Source organism: Vombatus ursinus, unplaced genomic scaffold (genome assembly GCF_900497805.2).
Source record: "Vombatus ursinus unplaced genomic scaffold, bare-nosed wombat genome assembly UNPS02014784.1, whole genome shotgun sequence".
In the NCBI taxonomy this organism is placed as follows: domain Eukaryota; kingdom Metazoa; phylum Chordata; class Mammalia; order Diprotodontia; family Vombatidae; genus Vombatus; species Vombatus ursinus.
In genome coordinates this window covers 10933503-10958064 of record NW_020954562.1, presented here as the reverse complement: position 1 = coordinate 10958064, position 24562 = coordinate 10933503, and the positions used below count along the sequence as shown (strand labels likewise).

At 42.6% G+C, this 24562-nt stretch overlaps 1 protein-coding gene across 2 annotated transcripts in view; it reads right to left on the bottom strand.

The window, feature by feature from the left end:
* Window positions 1-1879: 1879 nt before the first annotated feature.
* DCLK2 (doublecortin like kinase 2) overlaps window positions 1880-24562 on the bottom strand; it is a 211049-nt gene continuing 188366 nt past the window's right edge. Inside the window, exons 11-17 of one of the 2 annotated variants that reach the window (XR_003569517.1) lie at window positions 23568-23701; window positions 21249-21326; window positions 14153-14249; window positions 13593-13673; window positions 11684-11800; window positions 8577-8659; window positions 5681-5765 (exon numbers count right to left, since the gene is read on the bottom strand). Coding sequence is in view for 1 of the 2 variants with exons in the window: in XM_027866862.1 (XP_027722663.1) it covers window positions 5535-5765; window positions 11684-11800; window positions 13593-13673; window positions 14153-14249; window positions 21249-21326; window positions 23568-23701 (738 nt within the window). In the remaining variant the exon portion in view is untranslated. Of the gene's footprint in view, window positions 5766-8576; window positions 8660-11683; window positions 11801-13592; window positions 13674-14152; window positions 14250-21248; window positions 21327-23567; window positions 23702-24562 lie in introns of both variants that reach the window. The other variant, XM_027866862.1, reaches the window with a different exon arrangement.

Below are 24562 nucleotides of genomic sequence, written 5' to 3'. Positions count from 1 at the left end.
CTTCCCAGCAAACAATTCAACTTTAGATTTTCTAATAAAATAGAATGCTAGTGAATACAGATAGAAGGTGGGATGAATCACCATCTACTTCATTAACCTGCATTTAATTATGAAATCAAAGTAGTTCCTATCCAGAGAGGTATGAAATCAGAGTAGAGGTTTTTCACTGGATACTTTTGCTATGTTTAGCAGAGATAAACTTTGTTGAATGGCCCTTTATCCTTTTAAATCCCCATTCTCTTTTGTTCCCATTAATAATTAGCACTGCCCTCAACCCCATTTATAAGTCCATTAAAGCTGTTCCAGAAGTACATCCACTAATTCTCTTGCTAGGCAGGAGTTATCTCTTTGATTTCTTTTGATTTTGGTTGACACTTTCCACAATCCTTTTTTGTTATCATTTCCAGAAAGCATAGGAATTGTGCAGCACAAGTATCACAAGCAAGATTTTAAAAACTGATTTATCAGTCTGTGGTTTTGGAATTTGCACTGATGAACCATTCAGCCCAGCTGCATTTCTTCTCAATGCTATACTTCCCCTAGTAAAGTGGACTGTTTGGGCCATGCTGCTCCTTTTCCTTAGCAACCATCTTTTTACCAAGCTGCATGGTTTCCCCAGCATTTTTGCCACTGTGCTTTATCTTTGGCATAGATTCTTCGAACGTAATTTTTGATTCAGTCAAAGATTTCTTGCTGTCTTGTCTAAAGTACTCTGTATAATCTGCTGCATTTTAATCACGTAGTCAGTCCTTCAGGATTAGTCCAGACTCTTTACAAATTCAGAAACTATAATTCTTCCAGTATATACCCAGGACACTCCTCCTTACTTCACAGAGAGGTGTACGTACATATTTATATGCATATGGTAGATGTGTATTTATGTGCACATAGTAGATGTATTAATTTAATGATTTCCCAGTGGAGTGGGGTAGTAGCAACATCAGTGGATAGCCTCTGTTAGGAGTTCTTAACCTGGGCACCATGGATTGATTTCAGGAATGGTCCATGAACATCGATGAGAAAAAAAATTATATTTCAATATAATTCATTTCCTTTGTAATCCTACATGTTTTATTTTATGCACTTAGAAACATTATTCTAAAAAAGGACACACAGGTGTCACCACACTGCCAAAGGAGTCCATGATCCCCACAAAAAGATGAAGAACCCCCATTCTATGTGCAGTTTACCAAAAAACTGACCCACCTATACTTACAGACATCAAACACACCAACAGATGGATATGTGCATATCCTTATAGTAACCCTATTTAAACACATTAAAAACCACACACCATGTCTATACAACACTTCCTCTCCTTCAAATAATGGCCTTAGCATCCTCATGTTTATCACTTGATTACAAAGATCCTCATTTTATAGCATTTATTCCACTTCATGTTGTATGTACTTCATGGGTGATAGGTGCATGGGAAGAAATTAGTTTGGGAAATACCAAATGTAAATACCCCAGAAGGGAAAATGTACTGTGAACAGGAGAAAAACATTCCTGTTTTCCTATTTCTACTTGGTTCACTAGAAAAAAAAAAAAAAACAGCATTTGAATTTTTCTTGTAGCAAGATTGAAACTATCAGTTTCAATATATATGACCGATTTCCTAAGTGTCTGATATCACAGTCAGGACTATTAGTGACACCTTGGGTCAGCTCCCAGCCTCACTGAAATTCAAGGGAAGGGCACAAAGAGCCCTCAGGCCCAAGTCTGGAAGAACAAAGATTGTGTTTGTTTCTTCTCTCCTACACAGGAGAAAAAAGGGTGTGTTTGCACTAGGAGGGAACAGATTACCCCCATAATTAGGGGAGGACAACACTTGCAAATGTTGTCAAGTCACTGGGACCTGGGACTGTGAAATAAGAAATCAGATTTGCAATGGCGTATTTATTCCTTTAAAGAAAACAAATTGTCATAATAGTCAGTCATCCCTCAGATGCAGATCAGGAAAAAATGGCTGCCTTGTGGCTTCTGATTCCGTTTCATTTCCTTCTCCATTAACAGCTGTTCAGTCCTTAAACTTAAAACAGACAAACCAGACCCATTATGGGAAAACTACTTTGGCCCTACTGTTTATCCTAAGTTCGCTTTTCGTCCAAGGGGAAATTCACCAGCAATTAAAGCCCTTCATTAGCCAGTTAGCACCCTTAAGTTTTCCTTTCCTTTTAGCCACAAGATACCACAAGGGTATGAGCCATGAAGGCTTACTCACCAAAGAGCTTTTTGCCATGGCAGACCCTTCTAACTCACTAATGAAACAGTAACTCATGTGAATCATACCAGGATGTGTTAGAATAAGCACAGAATAAAAAGGCCACGTCTTTGGCACCTGCAAGATTACAAACCGGAGGGTGTTTAATAGATGCTTGTTCAATGATCTGAATGTGCTGGAATCTCAAGAGCTGGAAGGGACTTGAAAGGTCATTTAGTCCAACCTCTCACCCTTCCAATAATCCCTCTGGAACAGCTCTGACAAATGGTCAACCAACCAGCCTCTTCTTTAGGACCTCCACTGGTAGGAAGCTCACTACATCCCAAGGACTGTTCTATTTCTGTACAATTCTAATGAGCAGGGGTAAGAGTTCTTCCTTGTACTGGACCAAGATCTGCCCCCTTGACACTATGTGCTTATCTGCCTCTACCCTCTGGAACCACATCCAACAAGTTAATATTTTTCAATATTTTTTTTCAATTTTTCAATTCAATTTTTTCAATATTTTTCAATATGACATTACTTCAAAAAGCTGAATATACCACATCGTCCCCTTAACATCACTTCTCTTTGATTGTCTTTGATCCCCAGGTCCCCCAACTAGTGTTTGAGTGGCTTGCTTTAAAAGAGCCAACCACCCTAGTTGTCCTCCTAGGGCTCATACACATTCCCTATTAAAATGTGGTGCCCAGAACAAAGCCCAGGCACTCCAGGCATGGAGGACAATAGAATGGTATACGACTATACTCCTGTTAATAGAACCAAAGATTAAACTGCTGGATTTTTTTAAATTACATGTTACAACTGCTTGATTTTTTGACACAAACCATTACCCAATCTAGATCCTTCTCATTCTGTATTTGTACATTTGATTTTCAAAAAACTAAGTGTAAGATATACTAACCTCCCACCCCCATTATATTTTACCTTGTTCATCTGGCCCATCATTCCAGTCTATCAAGATTATTTTGGAGCTTGATTGTCATCTTCAAAATCCAGTCTCTGATACTTCCTATCCATGTGACCTTTCATAAATCACTTAATTTCCATGGGCCTTGGTTTCCTCATCTGTAAAATGAAGGGGCTGAACTAGAAGGCCTGTGAAGTCCCTTCCAGCTGTCTACATAAACCACTCATTTGCTATCCAACCCAGCTTCCTATTACCCACAGATGTAATCATCAGGCTTTGCATATCTTCATATAAATCACTGGGAACAAGGACGTCAGATACAAGGACAGAGTCCCATGGGCTTTGGCAGGGTGGCACCAAATCATTCATGGGGATCTGCTTATCAGTGCTATGATCCAAGCCATACTTTGTCCCAACAATCAAAAGGCTGTCATGAAAAATTTGGTCAAATGCCATGCGCAAATCAGAATGCCTATGGCATCCCCCATTCCATTTCCAAGAAGAAAGGTCAGTTTTGCAAACATGTCAAACCTGAAGCTTGTTTTGGGTCATTGTTTCTCACCTTTCCCTACAAAGCACCTCTCTTTCTATCTGGATCACTAACTAGCCTTTAGCACAAAGCAAATACGTTTTATCTTCCTTTTAGAGAAATGGAAAAAAAGGAATGGTGCAAATGACCTAAAGAAAATCAGTATCAGAACTTGTGCCCCAAGGTACCAGATTAGCTGAGGCTACCTGTTACTAGGTAAGACAACCTATCTTTGTTTGCATCCAGCCAAGAACAGTGTGGATAACATAACATGTTAGGCTCATATTTGGGTTTTCAATATATATAGCACATCCCTCTCTAAACTCAGTCACTTCTAAATGAAACTTTGTAATCTTTCAACCACACATACCATCTCCTCTAAATCTATCTGGGTCATAGGCTTTGATGAGTGGTCCTTACTCCGTTACTATTTATGTTCTACTTTTTTTCTGTCTGTGATTTCTTTGAAAGGCCCATGGATAAAGTTCGACAAATGCCTTCTCCTTTCTTTTCATTAGCTGTCCCTAAGACGTGGAGACATCCCCACATGACTTCTCAAGCTGCAAACCCTGACCTAGCCCAAAAGGATGCTGGCTTCTGCTAAAACTGGCTCAAAGCAGACCTTGATAGAAACAAAGTAATGGGTCCAAGAGTCCTCAGAATAATGAAGTTACTTTGGCTCTTCCCCTCCCTCCAACCAATGATTGTTTTATCATCAAGAAAAAGTTTATTGTAGGCCTGTTAACACTGCAAACTCTCAACATCACGCCAGAATGAATCAGACAGGCCTCGCTTGTAAAAAGATGAGCATGTAGACCAATCAGTGGATGAGCTACATTACTGAGATGAGCAAAATAGGAGAAAGGAAGGAAACGCCTCCTCATCCACACTACCCAGGGTGTGAAGCCTTCAGAACACCTTCCTCCATGGGATGTTCAAGGCTCCTCATCTCAGTGGTCCTTTCGCCAGCACCTGCTGGGTGCAATAAGCAGGATGATGGAAGAAAACATCTGTCACCACTTCAAGCAACTGAACTCCATCTTCTCTTGTAGAAGGGCAAACAACCCAAAATCCAGCTCATCTGGCATGAGGCAGGCATGCCTACCATTCAGAAGACCAAAGTAATATTAAATTGTCATTTCCTAATAGTGCCTGGGAGATAGGACTTTTGAAGACAACAAAAGGAAAGCTTAGAACATACAGGAAAGAAACACCATTTCCCCCAATCTTTGAACAAATAAATACCCAGTGTTTCCATGAGCAATGAAATGAATCGGTGTTCTTTGTCATTGCCACCTCTTCTGCAAGTCCAGTTTTTGGAGGGCTGGGTCCAAAGACCGAATTTCTCCTCCTTCTCTTGGGTGCTTACCTTTTCTGCCCTGTACAATGAGTCTCTCTACACAGGACACTGGCCTATGCCAATGAACTAAGGGGCAAATGAAAAGATTTTGCCTCTCTGAGAGAAAAATTCTTCTGCCTGGCAGAGTTCTCTATGTTCAAAGAAAGGAAGGTATCCTAGTCCATCCAAAGGGTTTCTATTTTAAAAATGCAGTTAGTTAGTGCTTGAAAAAGTTCCAAGTTCTGCTGATGGTAAGGGATAAAGGGAGAGGATTGAAGTGCCCATTCAACAGAAAATTTGATGTTGAAAAAAAGAGCCCTAAATGCGTTTGTCCAAAGTCCATCCCACAGCATGCTCAAAGCAGATGCCAGAGCGCCAAAGTTTCTCACAAGCCATAGCACTCCCCAATAACAGGCCCCTGATTCCCCAGGGTGACAAACTTAAAAACAGGCCACAACAGGGAGAGGGAAGCTGTAGGGGTGAGATTGGGCTTCCTGACATCCCTGTGTGCTGCAGCTGGTCTGGCCGAGTGTCAGTCACGAAGGCGCCGCCAGGACCCAGCACGTTCACAGCTGGCTGCAGCAGGAGGGCTCGGGGAAGTAGGTGTCTCCAGAGAAGCAAAGGGATGGAGGTCTGCAGACTCGGGCATGGGACACTCCTTGGCAGGAGAAGGAATGGGAGAGGTTTGTTCCATCCCAGCTCTGCTGGCATCTTGACAGTGCTTGCTGCTGAAAATCTGACCCTCTTTATCTAGAGCTGTGTTCTGCAGGGGGAAACAGCATGGGAACAATAAGGTTAAATCCACCACCCACATTAATGAGTATCACTGTTTAAAATACCAAACACCACACAAGGAGCATGCACCGGACTCAAGAACAGACCAGGAGAAATGACACCGGGCTTTTTTCCCAACAGAAACTCAAGGGAAACTACCTCAAGAACCAGGTCATGCCAATAGAATTCTGCTCTAATGCACTTGGCCTGTGCAGTGCACCCAGCATGCCAGCAGAGAGGACCTGCCTTCTTTTTGGGCCAGGGCAGTAAGGGGAACTGGGATCCCAACATGCCCAGTGCAAGCTTACCATTTAACTCATGACTACTTGGAGATACCTTTTACTCCATCTCTGGCTAAGATTTTCAACTGCACTTCCCACCCGCTGCCCTGTTCCCCTGAAAGCACCCTCAGTAATAAGCAGAACTGTTTTGCTTTCAAGTGTTCTAGCAGATGCACAGACTCTCCAGAACCTTGCAATGCTCATTCTTCCCCAAGTTAAGGAAAGGGATTTCTTGATCATAGAAAGGAAGATAGTGCCGCCGGCGTTGTGATGGGCTGATTTGGGGCCAACTGACCAAATAAGGAAGCATTCCCCTCAATGAGACAGATTGCCACCAAGGACCATCCCATAGACTGGCAGCGAAGAGCCGGACTGAGAGGCAAAGAAACGGGGAGACTTTGGGCCCCATTGCTCTTCTTTGAGGCTTGTCATCTGAAAAATAAGAGGGCCAGCCTCAGTGATCTCCAGGGCCTTTTCTAGTTCTCACCCTGCAAAATAACCTAGTCCCTGTTTAAAAAAATAAACAAAACCTTTCACGAGATCGCTATTGGCCCTCCTAATCAGGCAGGGACTTTTGTTCCCCTAATGAGGCTTTGAGGAATCCTCAGTGACCCCAAGAAGGGCTACCTGCAGAGTGCTCAAGTCACTCTTGTTGGTTCTGGAGGAGGGATCTGTCAGATCTAGGCTGCCTTTTCCCGTATACCCTTGTTTCTGTGTGTTTTTTGCCAGTCCTCCAGTGACACACTACAGGCTGTTAGCAGCCACTGCTCCTCAGATTTCTCCCTACTATACAAGCACGTGCAATGTGGCACTTAAAAGATTCACCTGCTCAGAACAAATGCCCTGCTGAGAGTGTAGGCTCCCACAGATCAGAACCTAGGGATAAAACCCAAGTAAATAAAACAAGCTCTGAGAGGGCTGGAATGCTAAATTCATCTCTCTGGAGCTCGAGTACCTCATTCCTCTTCAAAATGAGGAATCCAGATTAGAGGCTTTTTCTCTAAGGTCTTTTCCAGCAACAACCTGCTGTTATTTTTTAGGGAGAACAATCTATGGGAGAAAAGATTGAGAGAAGATAGAAAACAGAGATCAGAAATGCTAATCTCCTTCGACAAGCACCTGGCATCCTAGATAACAGAATATTAGACGAAGAGGATAACTCTGACATCAGCTAGTCTAACCCCCTTAATGCAAGAGGTGAGAAAGCTAAGGGTCCAGAGAAGTGACATATTTTGCCCAAAGCCATACATCTAAAAAGAGTTAAGAGATGGGATTCAAAACCGCGTCTCCAGACCATAGTCTAATACTGCTACCATTGCAGTGTGCACATTAATGGAGGTCCTGTAACCCAGTCCTAAGAACCTGTAGGGCAATCAAACTGATAAGAAAAACCCCTCTCCCAAGCTCCCATTCTCTCCATCCTAGGGAACAGAAGGAAACCAAGCAAGCCCTGAGTCATTTCTCCTGTTCTCCTCCTGTAAATTAGACCAACACATATGTGCGCAGCAGAACAAAGCGTTGCAGTTAGTACGTACCGTTGCCTTGGACCTAGTCAGAGGAAAGCAATGCAGGCAGTGGAAGAGGAGGAAGAAGGAAGGAAGCAAGGGACAGAAACTAGACTTACTTTAAACAGAACCAACACCAATTAAACATTTTTTTTTTTAATTAAAATACCTCTACCATCACTCCCCCTCCCCCACCCCAAACCTTCCCTTAAATAGAAACACAATTCTGGGCAGAGGAAAGCCCTTTCTCCTGAGCTGTACCCAAAATACCACTCTTGTTAATATGACAGCAGTGAGCTAGGCTTCTCATTGCATTGACCCATCTCTACCACAGGATGGCCTCACCTCCATTTAACTAAGACTAGGACTCAGCCTCCTGATGCAAACTTGGCCCATCCCAATTTCAAGCCCCCTGGGACTTCCATCTGAAAGGGATGTCCTTCAGGAACTGTCTGTCACCCAGAAAAAGGCTGTCCAATGGGTAACAGGGAGCTCCCACTAGGCCAAACTGCTTATGGAATTCAAGGCCCCTCTCTTGCCCTCAAAATCCTGTTTTCAGAAATTAACTTTCTTTGCCCTGTGCCATGGTTGCAAATACCTGCCTTAAAGAAATGTTTTTTTTTTTAAATAAAAGAAATGCATTTGAAAACAGAAAACCCCAAACTGCCACTGGGATGTTGCTCTTTCTGATGCTGTGGGTCATAACTCACGAGTTTCCTACCAAAAAATGGAGGGGCAGTTTAGGGTGGGAGCCATTTTAATGCCTCCCCTGCACCATCTGTTTTTTCAGTTGGTGGAAGACAGCATGGCCAGAGGAACGCAATCACATGAATTACATTTTCTCTGACTATGCTTCATTGGCTGAGAAGGATGTCAGGACATGAAGGAACCAGAAAACCCCACACCAATAAGAAGCTAAGCGCTGGACTGTGGCAGAAATCTGAGACAAGCATGCAGATTGAAGAAAGGCTGCGAATTAGAAACTGCTCTTATTAAGCGTAGCATTTGTAATACCAGGATTCTGCTTCACGTTTCTCCACAGTCTCAGCAGGATAAAGAATGGAACTCTGAAGTCCCCCTCAAACTGTCAAATCAAACTGTCAAATAAAAGGTAGATAAAATCATCAACCTCCCCTTCGTTAGCTCTGTTAGCAAATGCAACATTCCTCAGTCCTTCTGATAGAGTTTCTTGGCATGAGTGTGGACCAGATTCTATGAGAGGGAGGGGGGACATTTCTGTAAGACCAGTAAGATGGTGCTTCCACCTGTCTCCCTGATATGTTTAGGAACTATTCCTGTGTGCCCCCAGTGGGCAGGCGTCAGCCTCGTTCACTATTGGGAGACTTACTGCTGGAAGGAAACCCTGGTTATGTCCCTGCTTCAGAGAGTCTTCTAATTTAGAACTAAACAGAAGGTCTCCCACAGGGTCATTATGGGGAAAGAGTTTTGTAAACTCTCAAGCACCGAAATTTTTAAATTTATCTCAAGAAAAGAATAATACAGTCTCTATTAATTGGTGATGAGAATGGCAGGAAGGACATAGAAGCAGTATATATTTCCACCACACAACTGTGCCCCAGCCCCTGTGCTGTGCCAGAGGAAAGTAATCACCCCCCACCCACCCATGGATTACTCCTCTAAATTGGTTTTTTTGGGGGGGGGGGAGGTTTAGGTGGAGAGGAAGAAAGATAAGCCAAACTCCATTACTGAGCTTTCAAGGACGAATGAGAATCATCAGGGTCCAAATTCCTCTGCCTTCCCCTTGCCAGTCTGAATGGGACCATCGTCATTCAGCATTGATTTAGTCATGCTCTTGTTAGGGTCTAAACCATTCTGCCCTCCTCCCGCTAGTCTCAACAGGAGTGGTGACATTTGGCATTGACTTAATAATGCCAATAACGTGCAGAGTTGTGTAGGGAACACAAAGACAGGTTTCTGCCAATGAGCTGGAAATGAGGACTCACAAGTCACATGGATACACAGAGCTTTTTCCAGAACACCTGGGAGTTCCCAAGCACTCCTAAATGACTGTACATTTCATGTGTGTGTGTGTAATCCCCGGTTTGAAAGTTAGCCATGAAGCACTGTGCTGGTTGGTGAGAGGAGGAGCACTGTTTCCAATCAACGTGAGATCAGAATAGTGTAATCTGAAAGGGTCCAGACAGACTGATTCAGAAAGAAGGTCAAGAAACCCTGTTTTCTGTAAAGGAACCAGCAATCAGGCCTCCAGAATCTCTGCCTATGTTTGCCGCTGAGATGGAGTGACTTACGCAATGGCCCTGGATTTTCCAGGGTGTAAACCTCAGCTTGATAAAGGGCCTGCCTCTTAGGAATGCTCTGAGTCTCTAGTTCAATTAGCAAAAGCACTGATTAAAGGTTCTGCCCATACACACTGTCTCCTACCTTGGGGCTCTGCATCCAGTTTCTAGAATGCTGGCTCACCATTACTGTCTTCAAAGCCATTTTCTCCAAGTTCCTCCCCCATCTGCCTGGCTTGAGCAAACACGGAAGTGCTTTGCCTTCTCCTGACATTATACAACAAGGCTTGACGCTCTAAGTGGAATGCAACAGAATCACTGGCTAATGGGCTCCTGCTGTTGGCTAAGTCAAGATGGTTCTCTTCAAAGCTGTCAAACCGCAGTTGGGACAGCCTTCTAGTCACTTACTTTCTCAAGCTTTTTCGCTGAAGGCAGCTAAAGGATCACAAAAGCCAAGATTGGATAAACCCTCCCTTCACTTTGGCCCAGCATACCCAAATAGACCTGGGGCATGTCAGAGGGCTCCGTCACTTTCTAGAAGGAAAACAGCCTCCAGCTTCTACTGCTGTGATTTAGCTCCGAGCTGGGAGAGCCTTCGGAGGGCTGCCAAGCAAACAAAGTAACCCAAGGGGCCAGCTTCAAAGGACTGATGAGGCTGAGGGGGAGAAGGGGAAGAAGTAACCTTTCTACAAACCTGCATGTGGCATGAGACCAGACAGAGTCAAGCAAGAATGCTGCTGGGGCTCAGATAAACAGCTCTGTGGCCCTTAGGGTCCAAGGCTGGGGGAGGGGTGGCAGAGAGGCCTCTCGACAGGCAGACAAACGAGCCAGAGTCTCTTCCACATGGACTTCCCGTGTAGTCGACAATGTGCTATTAAACCAATCATTTTCAATGTGATGAGGATGTCAATACCAATCCTGACTATCTTCCCTCCAAGAAGGAGGGGGAGGGGAGGATGAGTGGTCAGGGACTTTTCTAAGAGTGTGAGAGCTTTGAGAGGGAAGGATAAAACAGTTGGAGAAGGCTGTAGAGGCCAGGGAAACTGCCTGGAAACTACCCTTCAGGGGAGGGGCACAGAAAGGAAAGGAGCAGATGAACAGGGCTACTGGAGAATACCCCAGCTAGGAGGATGCTTGGGTGCTACAAACAGGCAGTCATGATTGATTCTGGGCCTAAAATCACCTCAATTCTAGAATCCCAGTTTCTGGACACTCAGTGCCAATAAGACTGGTATCACTGTAACTGGACTCTTGGTTGTCATGGGAAAAAAACACAAAACACTGAACATTCTCCCTGATGGGCATCACCTTCAGGCAACTTTTCTCTCTGACTTCATTATTTTGGTACCACTTTCTATCTTCATGAGCCAAGAAATCACTTAAACTGCTCTTCATTCCAAGCTCCGAATCATTATGGATGTATGTTATCTTCTGGATCGATGAGGCTTAGAATCTCTGGTAGAGAAGCTTTTCTTAGAGTTTAAGCATCTCAGAAAAAGAGAGCAGACCCAGGGATACCAGAGAGCTTTATGTAAGGCTAGGATGGTAGTTGTTATTAGAAGGGAAGAGTCATTGGATACCATTTGTCAGCGTATGCCAAGGTAGGTGGGTTTTCCCCAGGACTCACATAGTTCACGTGTACTGCTCTCCAGATCTGAGGTATTGGGACCAATAACACAACATGCAAACTTCATGATGTAAAACAACAAAGACAAGTGATGTCCTAGCTAGCCTTAGCTGGGGTGGGGGAGGCATGGGAACATGCTGCCCTCGTTACCCAGATGGGGGGACCCTTTCCTATTTACTTCAAAAGATGAGCTTGTGGTGTGTCTGTGGAAGATGGTCGTGGCTGGGCCCACTCACCATGATGACGGAGACTCCGGTGTTCGTGCTGTTCTGTTTGGGTAGGGCATTGTTAAAATGCTGTTTCAGTTTACCTGTGACCTCAGCTTGCATGTTATTCTCCTGGGAAGCATCATCCTATGGAAAGAGAGGCACATGTGACTTCTCCAGCTCCCAAGGCCAACAGGAAGGAAGATGATAAACTTGTCTTTGTCCTAACAGGGAAATCTAAGTCTGGGAAAGCAGTTCTGCCTGTTTCTCTTCTACCAGACCACGGCTCTCATTCAGAAAGCACCCTTTGCTACTCCACCCCTTTGGTCAAAACCACAGGTTCATCCTGGGTTCTACATCTGGAAGGGGCTGCCAAAGGTCAATGGGTCCAACCCCCTCATTTTCCAAAGAAAGAAACTGGGGTCCAGAAATGGGAAGTGATCAGCCCATAGTAAGACAGTTCTGAAGCCAGCTCCTCTGACTTCCAAGCCAATATTCTTTCTACTACAGAGAAGCAGATTTCAGTTAAAAAAATACAGTGACTTTTCTAACTAGAGTCAGTGAGTTCTACCTATCACTGGACAATATTTAAGTAGAGACAGGGTAACCACAGTCACAAATACTATAATGAGAACAAGGCTAGACTAGATGACACCTAAGATGCCTTCCAACTCTGAGAGTCTTTGATTGTATGAAGCCTGTAGACACCTTCCTTGTCCATCCTGAACACAGGTGCCAAGAACAAGAAAGGTCCCTTGCCACCCCCCAATATTTATAAGCCTACTAAACATATATTATATTCCACCACCCCCCTTACAAGCACACAATAGTGAAACTGATTAACTGTTTTATCATTTTAATTGACAATTTACTTAATTATTCATTTGCCACTGCTAATCAGTTGAGGAGCCTCAGAATTGCTAAGTGCCCACAATGACTTAACACCACACCCAAGCCAAGAGGTACTGAATCCAAACATGGTGGGCAGTACCCAAGGCTAACATGACAGCTTCAGTTCTCCCTACTCCAGGCATGAGGGAAATGCCAATTATCATATGGCCCATTAGTTGATTGAGATTTCCTGCAAAGCCTCCCATATTCAAGAAGTATCATCCACATCATCCAGGCACCAACTGAATTTATTTTAGAACATCCTTGGTCAGGCCATGAGGTCATCCATGGGAAGAAAGAACCTCTCAACCTCTAACAAGGGTGAGGGTTATTAATGGCAGATCCATAGTCCATGGATGAGCTTCAGGGGGTCTATGAATTTGGATGAGGGGAAAAAAAATCTTTATTTTCACTCGCCTCTAAATGGAATTTAGCATTTCTTTTAATTATTTAAAAAATTCTTCAAAGAAGGGGACCAGAGCCTCACCAGACTGCCCAAAAGGTTCAAAGCTTTCTCTTACAGGAAACACACAAAAAGGTTAAGAACCCCTAATCTAAGGCCTCTCCTAAGCAGAGGTATCCTTTTCTTTACTCACTCTATAGGTCACCTTTCTAAAAAGCTTTAAGGTTTATAAATTGCTTTACATACATTCTCTTATCTGGTCCTCACAACCGCTGAACCATTTGAAGTAGATAGTGTAAATATCTACTATTGCCGACTTTAAGGGAACTACACATACAGGAGAGTAGGAATCTCTTTTTATATAGAAAAGGAAGCTGCCGCTTATGGAGATGAAATGACTTTGCCTACAGTGACCATGGTTAATAGAGCATCATTTTCTACCTCTTTACCTCGTGGGATGGCAAGCTGAATATCAGAGGTACACAGAGGGTCCAAGTGTGGATATGAGAAAATACAGATGCCTCCTTGACCGTCAAAGTTAAATGTGGAACTCTACCCATCCTTGAACTACAGAAAGGACAGAGGCAACATGGTGTGAGGAAGGTAGGTAGCTATTTGTGAGAAGAAAAACAAGAAAGTACTTACTGACACCCAGGGATGACTTAGGATCTGTCCTGCTGTACATCGAGCTTCCACATTGACTTGCAGCATTTGGCTGATTAATTCCTGTGAAGAAATAAAGAAGAGCAAAGAGCAAGGGAAGGAGAGGCAAGGAAAGATGGTCTGATGATAGGTAGAGCTGCTGTGTTCCACCTGTCCAAAGGCCATTATCACTGGCCCTTTCCTAATATTTCCCTGGGAAAATGGTGATGTGAGAGGGGTGTCTTTCAGATGGTCAGGCCAGTTTTCAGAAGTGGGTCTAAAGATTCAGACAAGGATGTTGTGACCAAAGGAATCTAAGGTGTAATCCATCTGATGCCATGTATGCCTTCGAACCCAAAGAGAAGACAAGCAGGTACATTCATCCATCCTTTGCATAGGTCTACCTTCCAGTACATGACTCCAAAGCCTGGTGTACATTCTGTGTAGGCTACTCAGAAGCTGAGGTTGGTGTGGTTGGTCACCACAGACAGCACTCAGCTATATGGCTAGATGCCGAAAGTCCCCTTTCCCAGCCTCCCAGAAGTGTTGGGAGACAAGCTTACCTTTGCTGAGTCAGTAATGTTATCCCAGTAGGGGGCAGGAAACTCCAACTTTCCAGCAAGGATCTGATCAAAGAGGTCTTCCTGAAGGTTATTCTCACTAAGACAGTTTTCCAAAAAATAGAATCAAACAGTTAGAAGATCAGGTGGCAAAGGAGAGTAAGAAAATGTTGAAAAGTATTCCAGCCTAGACTTGTTCTCAAGGACACATGATAGAGGAATTCCTGCTGCTGAAACAGAGTACTAAAGTGTCTATAATTTAGTGCTTTCTTTTTTTTTTTTTTTTTTTTTAGTAAAGGAAGATTTATTTCTTGAGTAAAGGTTATAACCATCTGGCTGTAACCAACCATATAGGTAAAAATGTATATAATGTATACAAATATATGTGTATATACATTTATATATTATAAATATACATACACACGTTTTACCTGTATGTTTTGCTTGTATACATACATATGTGTCTGTATGTGTGTATATATGTGTATGTGTTTATAGCTCCATTCACAAGCTCTATCTGAGTCTCTAACTTAGTAGAGAAATCTCAAAGAGTTGTTCTTAAATTCCCAAGCTACTAAGGATCAGAGGAGGCCCGGTTTTAAACTTAGGTTTTTCTGACTAGCATCACCCAGCACTTTACCCACATCACCACATGGCCCCTCATTTCCTTATAGGATTAACCAATGACCTCCAATGCCATAGTACCAGGAAGCAGAGACAACAAAGAGAAATAACATCCATGAATAAATCCAAACCTCAATTTTAGCAAAGAATATCAACCTCCCTTAACTCAAACCTACCATTTGACTGAAAAAAATGATAGCAGTAGTAGTTAGCACTAGCATTCATATAGAGCTTTAAAACTGACAAAATGCTTTACATATGTTATTACATCCTATCCTCACAACAACCTGAAGGAGGTAGGTGCTAGGATTATCCTCATTTTACAGATGAGGAAACTGAGGCATAGGGAGGTGAAAGTGACTTGTCCGAATGGTGAATGTGAGGCAAGTTGCTAAGCCTTCCTTTGTCCATATTTTTAAGAAGGATGCCCCGATCAACTAAACTAGAAGAAGAAAAACCTAAGGGGTCTAAATAATCCTTAGTACAAACCAAGCCACGTGGGGAAGAGTAAACCAGGCACACCCAGCCACAGTGGTCACTTATTTCGAAGGTCAGAATACAAACTCATCATTCTTAAAGACTTGGGCATTTTTCCCTTCATCCAGTTGTACCTAAGAGTCCTCTCCCTCTTACCCTTCAATCCTTGACTACAGTGGGCTCAAATATTATTGGTGCAACATGTTTCACAAGCATTTGTCAATTTGATTCCATTTAAGGGAAAATTTCTAAAATATTGCAGGAAAAATGCAAAGACAGGGCACTCCTAACCTCACACACGTGCCCTTTGGCAATCTACTGTCAATGGCTACTTTATCAATACCTCTATTGTACGGTATTTTATCTCTAAGGCAATGCCCCTACTGAAAGGGGTGGGGGCACTGTTTCACACCAAGATCCAACTGTAGGAATGGAAAGACATTGGAGCTATTTAGCTGTTCCTCTTAAGATTTTCTCAAAAACCCACTCAATTGCTCAAAGCAGGCCAAAATTCCTATAAGAGGTGGTCATACCACCTCTCCTTCAACCAAGCAGACACTAACAGCAAGTCTCTGTTTGGTCAGGGTAGAGATAAGTTAGCATCTGAAAGCCAAAGACCGGAGCTCTGTGGGGATAGGGTAACCTCTCTACCATTGGTTATATAAGATGGTGGATCATTTGTCATTAAATTCAGCTGTAATTACATAAGATCCAAAGCTGGAAGGGATCTTAAAAGTTCTTTAGTCCCTTAATGTAGAGATGAGAAAACGGAGACTCGGCAAAATAAAATGACATTCCCAAGGTCACATGGGTAGCAAATAGCAACCCAGGTTTTCGTAGTCCTGTACAACACAGTGACGGTCATTTGATAGCAGAATATAAAATTCAAAAAGAACTTGGGAGCCAAAAATAACCAAACAAGACAAGAAAGTTCCTTAGGTTTGCTGTGCATCTGACTTTGCAGATTTCAGCCTACGCCTCAGCTGCAGTCTCACCCTGGAACCTCCCTCAGCTCCCTGGAATTTAAAAACTGGCCAGTGGCCTTCTCACAGCCTATACCACACCAGCCCCATTCTGCCACTGCCAAGTTCCTCCTTCTCCTTCCATTTTGGGGAAGGATGCAAGTCAGCCAACTTTCATTCCCTTCTCTATTATGTTTCTGCACTCAGGTGCCTTCTTTCTTTGCCCCTCCCTTCAGCTCCCATTTGTGTGCTGTATTCTCTCATTAAAATGTAAGCCCCTTGAGGACAGGGACTGTCTTTTCGCTTGTATTTGTATCCTGGTACATAGTAAAGGCTTAATAACTGTTCAATGCCTTCCCTTTTTCAAGAGTTTCCTTCAAATGCACAACTTTTCCCCCATGTGTATAGAGTATTTACCTAGTTGCCCTCAACTTAACTCTTCCCTAGTAAGAGTGAAAGAAATATCTAAGGAAGGCATCAAATATTCCATAATAAAAATAGTTCATTTTTATATAGCATTTTTTTTTGAAAAGTGTCTTATAGACATTATAGCATTGGAACCCACAACATGCCTGGAAGTTCAGAGTTTCAAGTATTGTTACTCCTCAGTCTAAAGATGAGGAGGCAGCTTCTTTGAAGTGAAGTAATTTAGCCACAATCATGTAGCTTTAGGAGTCAGAGGTGGGACTCAAAAACAGAGACCCCTTGGTTTCAGGGCGCTTTCCACTATTATCAAGATGCTTCCAAGGACTCTGAACAAAAATGGTTTTTTTTTCTTGGTTCGTTTTTTGATGGGGGAGGAGAAAGGAAAAAAGAACAGGGACTGAACTAGAAAAGTAAACAGTAATGATCCCTTCTGGCTAAGTTTTTCCCCCGCTAATCTAGCCGTCAGATCTAATTTATATATTTATAAAAATCATTTAAGTTGGAGGGGAGGGGAGAGAATTGTCTAAAATAAGAAAACTCTTAGGTTTTTTTTTTTTAATTAAAGAAACAGCTTTAAAAATTGGGAGATTTTGGGTCAGAAGCCACTAGAAAAAGTTACTCTTTGGTTGTGGGTAGGTAGCTAAGTGATTTAGTGGATAGATTGTTGGACCTTGAGTCAGAAGGACAGGAATTCAAATCCCTCCTTAGGCACTTACCAGCTGTGTTAACCTGGACAAATCCTCTAACCTCTGCCTTGGTTTCCTCATCTGGAAAATGGAGGTAATAATAGCATCTACCTCTCAGAGGTAAAATGAAATATTTGTAAAATGCTTTCTAACCCTTAAAGTGCTCTATGAATGCTAGCTATTATTGTTGATGGAGAATAGAACAAATTGCTTGAAAAAAAAAAAAGAACTAAGACACGGAAAGGAAGATCGCTACTGAAAATTCAGAATTTAACAAACACCAAACAAAATGAGGATTTCTATATACAAAGTACAAAAAAAAGGATTGTATATGAAAACTGTAAATCTTTACATGTACCACTTGCTTTTCTTTTTAAATGCATAATAAATTCAACCTATAGCTTCCAAAGCTTTCTTGCTTGTTTCTATTTCCTTGTATTATGCTTTTTGCATTTTTTTAGAAGATGACTCAATGACCCATTAGTCTATCTTTTTTCTGCTGCCTTATCCTTCCTTGCCCTTTCCACTTGAAAGAAAAAAAACAGAAAAAGAAAAACAAAGCCCTTGTAAGAAATATGCATAGTCCAACAAAATAAATCGCCATGTTGGCTGTATCCAAAAGTGTCTGGCAAACCTTTGCAAGGTGGAGTGGGGGGTGGGGAGCAGAGGGAGAGACCAGAAAACTTAAAACAAAAACCCAGGTTTAGATTCAGGACCCCCACCCATTACCTCCTGTACAGCAGGAGGCTGGAAGAAATGCCCAACCCAATGAAGTATTTCTTATGTGCCAGCTACCAAGCTGGACACTGGAAATGCCCATGCAAAAAAAGGAAACAATCCCTACATTCTAGGAGCTTCCAAAACAATATCCTGCTGAGTGCTGTACCTTAGTGAAAGACCTACTCTAAGAGAGCCCTTCAGAGGTATAAGAGCTTAACCTTTGGCACTAAGCTAAAGAGGTCCAAAATGCTATTAAAATCAGGCCTTTTTTTTTTTTTTTTTTTTTTTTACAAAATGGAAAATTATCAAAATTATTTCTCAAAAGCACATTGCATTTATCAGATTCTGGGATGGAAAAAGACAAGGTTAGTTAGATACAGCCGGACAAGTGGAATGGGTAAAGGCTGGGTGGGACGATCTCTTTCTGTTTCACAAAATAAGAGCCTACAGCCCCATCTGAAAGGCAAAAATCCTGGGTCCCCAAGAAAGAGCAGCTTGGGCTGTGCAGCTGCACTCCTGGTTGCTTCTGATTCACTAGGAATGAACCTAGAAGGATACGGTGCTCATGGGAAACAAAAACACTGAAAAAGACCTTGACCGAAGAATGTTAACATAAAATTGAGAAGGCTCCCAGGATTACAGAGGGAAGAAAGGGGTTAGATTATGAAAGCAGAAACTAGAAACTCTGGGTTGATGGGTGATAGGAGTGTTAAAAGATCCTAAGCCCAAATTGTCTACATGAGCATCAAAGGAGCTGTGAAATTCTTACTCTGAAAGCCTTAATCTATTTCACTCTTGCAGAGATGAAGTGGGTCTTGAACTCAGAACGCCAAGGGTTCAGGTCCAGCCCTAACACCTCAAGCTGGGTGAGCCCAGACAAGGCCCTTCACCTCCCTGAGTGTCAATTCTAACATCTCCAAACCGAGGTACTGAGACTATGGATTTCACAAGATTGTTGTGAACAAAGTGCTTTGTAGACCTTAAAGTGCTTTACAAATATAAAATACTGCTCTAAATTATTTTTTTATTATTTAAAACAATATCTTCCTCTTTTAGAACCAGAGACCCCTATGATGGTCATAACTGCTGTCCAGAATTGCTCTATAATCTAAGAACACAGATACCTACGCATTAGGATGACTTCAGGCCCCTTTTACTACTGATGTCAAAGGAGGAACTGGACATGTCTCCAGGAGCGCCAGGATTAAAATGATTAATTCAAATTTTTTTCTGACTTGCTCATAGATACTATGTCAAGAGGTAAATGTGTCTGTGAAAAGGAAATGTGTGTCCGCCCAGGACACGGCGTCCAAGATGTGGGGGTAACAGTAACCTGGCCTAGCAAACAATAGACCCTGACCCCCTAAGTCAATGCAGCCAAATGACAAACCAAAGACCCATTTACTGAGGAGTGATGGGGAACTGAAAATTGCAAAGTAGTTCACGCCAAAAAAACAAAAAACAACCCCCTCCTTTTTTTTAAACTTTAAAAAACTGCCAGGAGTTGCACTTGACATTTGGAAACACTAGAGGGAGTTGTGCACACATTCATTTAGAAATGGATCCTTGGATCTTAATTTAGAACCAGAAGTGACCTCAGAGGTCATCTAGTTCAACCCCCTACTCTTATAGATGGGGAAAATGAGGCCCAGAGAAAGGAAGTTGTTGACCCAGGGTCATACAGGTCATAAATGATGAATACAATGACCAATACAAAACAGCCTTTGCCTCTAATTTCTAATGAGTTTGCCCAAATATTACAAATCAGATTAACCCAGAAGGGCATCTCTGTGGTAACTGTTTGAAAGCTCACAGCTTAAACTGTGAGCTTTCTTTTTTGTTTTTAAAGAAAATAGCCACTATTACCACTAGACATGCTATTTTTAAAAAGTGCTTGGTACACACTAGGTGTAGATAAATGCTTATGACTTCCCCTTTTCCTTCCCTTCCGCACCCCCTTACACACACAGAGTGCATGGTAGAGTAGAAATCAGGTGGCCGAGTGGGAGTTAAGTCTTGTCAAGCCTGGAAACCTGACTTTCCCTTTTGTGTGACACGGGGAGATAATCCCTAGGGTCCCTCCCGATGTGATCCCCAGAGCTGTCTCTGACCCACCTCTGCCTCACATACTCTGTATATCCTCTTTACTCCACAAACCTCATTACCTCAGTAACCTACCAGGGCTAGGAGGAAATAGCACAGCACAAGGCAAAGAGCCTGGGATCGGGTCTAAGAAGGTCTGGGTTTAAATCCTAGCTGTGCCCCTTACTACTTGTGTGACTTGGACAGGTGACTTCTCTAGGCCTCATCTGTAAAATGAGAGATTTGAATGAGAGATTTCTTCTAGACCTTAAAGAAGGATGTATGAGAATCTCCCAGGCTGAGCGACGGCTCTGAGGCAACACAGAAAAATGGACCATTGTGATCCTCCCTTTACATGGTACCTTACATTTACATATGGATGTAGGTGCATGTATATATGTATGCATACATGTGTACATGTGTATCTCCTTTCCCCCTCCTCCCATTAGAATGTGTGTTCTGTGAGGGCAGGGAACATGTTTCTGCCTTTCTTCATATCCCTAGTATCTAGCACAGTGCCTGGAACACAGGTACTTAATAAATGCTGATTATTGATGATGATGATGAAGATAGACAGCTAGGCTACCTGTGCACACAAAAAACTGACAGAGGTTATAGGGATAGATGTTTTAGCTTTGTAGAGTTTTAAGAAAAGCATCTAGGTGGCACAGTGGATAGAGTGATGTGCCTGAAATCAGGAAGACTCATCTTCTCAAGTTCAAATCCAACCTCAGACACTTACTAGCTGTGTGACCCTGGGCAAGTCACTTATCCCTGTCTGTCTCAGTTTCCTCATCTGTAAAATGAGCTGGAAAAGGAAAAGGCAAGCCACTCCAGTGGCTTTGCCAAGAAAACCCCAAATGGGTTCATAAAGAGTCAGACATGACTGAAAAACAACTGAACAGCAACAAAATTGAAAAATCAGGGGGAAAAAAGGTTTATTTTGATAAGATTGAAGAAAAATTTTAAAAACATTGTACTGGAAGAAGACAGCTGTCCACTTCAAAATCTGCAGACACTGAGAGGAGAAGGAAAACTTAGTCACTTAATGTTTGTCTGTCTCCCACGACAGGTAGCCTTGGCCCCCAGCCTTGGCTCAGATCACAGGGCCCAGAGACTGACCTGCGGAATGGTGGGAATCCACAGAGGAGGATGTATGTGATCACACCTGCTGCCCAGATGTCCACCTTCAGGCCATAGCTAGAAAAAGACAAGTGAGAGAGAGGAGAAAAAAGGGTTACTTGGTCAGATTCAAGAACTTACCACATATAGCACTGGCTTTGGTATTCCAGAGATCCTCCAATGCATATCAATCATTTCATAAAACGTGTGCCCTGCTCTGGCCCCTCAAAGGAGAACACCACTTTCTTTCCAAGTTAGAATCTCATTCTATGCTATTTCGTATCCAAAGCTCGCAAACCCAAGTCTCCCAGTTATATGTGAAAGGTCCATAATAACTATGGTCATGACCCTACATCTCCCCTCCCACCATACAGTCACACACACACACACACACACACACACACACACGTCCCTCTTGCAGAGGCCAAAACATAACTGCATACTCCCCGAAGCTTTGTTTTTGTGTAGAGAATGGCAGTACAATGAGGAAATGTCCTTGCCCCTTTAGACTAAAACTTCCAAAACCCCTAATGACCTGTAGGAAACTCCAAGAAAAAAAAAGAAGGATCCTTTGCAACATAGAGCTCCTACCCTGAATAGAATGTAAGCTCTTTGAAGGCAGAAACTATTTCTCATTTTATCTTGGGCTCCCCAAAGGCTAGAACAGTATCTCATCAGTGATTAGTAAATGCTTATTAAGCTGAACAGTCCCAAAGTAGAAGGAACACCTGCCTTCATTCATTTGTGCTAAGGAAGAACAGGCATGTGTGCGTAGGGAGCTAGGGGAGTTTTCCAGAGTGAGGAAAAAGGACAGCAGATGTCCTACATCTCCCAGAGCCCTACTGGGTGGAACCACCCCCACTACAGGTGACTGAGAAGTCAGTGGATGAGCTGAGGCCACAAACCTTCAGTGCCCTTGTTTGGATAGAATTGCCTTGTCTTTCTTTCAGTCACATACACAGAAAGGGCAAGAGCTGATGGTAAAATGTTCCTGTTTTCTGTCATTTAACATTTTTCCCCCTGCCCAGAGTCACCATTCACCAAGGATGCTGGCAACCTGCCAGAGAAGTATGCTTGTTCACCTGTCTCTCTCCATATATACAATTTTATACTCCTACAGATACACACATCTACATTACATGTACAGACATACATGTAACCTCAAAGTGCCAAAAGTCTGTAATTTCAATGATACGGCTACGTCCCCTGAGAAAAAGACCACAAAGCTTTACGCCTTAGTCAACCATCTTTCGGGAGCTCCTTCGGCAGAAACAAAAACAAAGTCACCGACCACTGGGAGGTCAAGCATCTGCTGACGAGGATCTCCAAACTTAGCCAGACTATTCCTCCAATGACAGACAAGGTCATTGATGGGCCGACACTCAAAACTTTTCCAGCTGGTAAAAACTTGAATCTCTCTTACAGTGAAGCCTTTTCCCCAAGAAATTAATTTTTGTTGTTGCTATTCTTACTGGTACCCTTCCTTTTTAAAAACATCACAATCATACTCTAATATACTTACACCTTCCCCCACACTGAACACTTTTTTCTATCAATAAAAAAAAGTTAAACAGAATTGAATGACAAAGCGACCAAGTCTGACTGTGTAATTTACATTCCGCCCCTACAATCTGTCCTCCTCACCTTCCCTCCTTCTCCCCCCACCCCTACCTACACACACACACACACACACACACACACACACACACACTCTCTCTCTCTCTCTCTCTCTCTCTCTCTCTCTCTCTCTCTCTCTCTCCTGACAGGAAGGATCTGTGCTATCTCAATCCTTTTTCCTCTCAACATAAGATTGTTCACTGCAGTTAACCTTATTGCAATTGCCTTTTACTCATCTTTTTATTTACAATACTGTACCCATTTTATATATATCTTTATCTTAGTTCTGATTTCTGCCCCAGTGTGTATATAGTTACACAGAGGTAAAGTTATTTCAAATGTCCTCTTATTTATGCTTTTTTGATAATCTGGTCCTTTAAAAAGCCAAACCTAGATGCTTAATTTAATGTATGCTTTATAATGCCTTCATTTTAAGGGTGAAGAAAGAAAAAGGGAAAAAAGAGAAGAAACTGCTCAATACCACACAAGGTCTGAAATACAATCACAATCTGAACTCCAAGGTCAAGGAAGAGGGTCCACATGGGAAAGGGCATTCTCCCATTAGCTCCCTGGCACAATGGAGAGGCTTCCATGCCAGAAATGGGAGCGTGCCAAGATTATACGAGCAACAAAACAGCATGCAGGAGTTATCATCATTTCACTCAATGCTAAAACAATGACCCAAACCCAGAGAAGTCTTACCCAGTCTCAGCAATTATTTCTGGAGCCACATAAGTGGGTGTGCCACAGACAGTATATAAAGGTCCTTCAACCACAGTGGCCAGTCCAAAATCTCCCAGTTTCAAAGATTTGGTTCCATCTGGATATTCACACACCTACAGGCAAGAGAAGTCAATAATTATTAGGAGATGATGGTCTCTCCCTAACTGTACAGAGAAAGAAGGGAGAAAGAAGTGGGAGGAGATACGCGTATGTTTTTCTTTATATAAACAAATCAGGAGAGAGAAACTTGCCTAAATTTCTTTTTCTTGTGGGATAAGTGCTATTTTCATGTTCTTCAATTTTATCTTGAAAAGACTGAATGATTATAGTAGGATCATAGATTTAGAGCTAAAAGGGCCCCCCCAGGGTCTAATCTATCTACAACCCCATTTTACTGATGAGGAAAATGAAAGCTTGAGAGGTAAACAGGCAGTAAATGGAAAACTTGGGCTTCAACCCAGGTTTTTCGATTCTAAACCTAGCGTTCTTTATTATAATGCCTTGGGGGGGGGGGAACGGGGAGTGGGGCAGGGAGTGGTCATCTCATTAACACTATCCCCAAAACAAGCCCCAACAGTAGGCAGAGCTCTCTGCTACTATGCATCCATCACTTATTTTTACTTTGGGCAACTCACCCAACCACTCGAGACTTCATTTTCCCCTCTGTGAAACAGGGTATATTTACATTGCCTTCTAGTTGCAGTGACGACCAAATGAGACAAAGTGCTTTGTAACTGTTAAACTATGTAAAGGTAAGCTATCAATATGTGCCTAATGGGGTGCCATGAAACTATAAATTTCCCAGAAATTGCTCCCCCAATGATCTGTCATGGTGCTGTCCTTCATGTTCCCTGTCTTGAATTTTTCATCAAGTTCTCACCTTTGGGTTATAAAACAATGGTCTGGGGGTGGGAAAGAGGCACGTAGAAGGTTGGACCAATTAATCCTCCTCAAAATGTTTTCTCTTCTCTTGG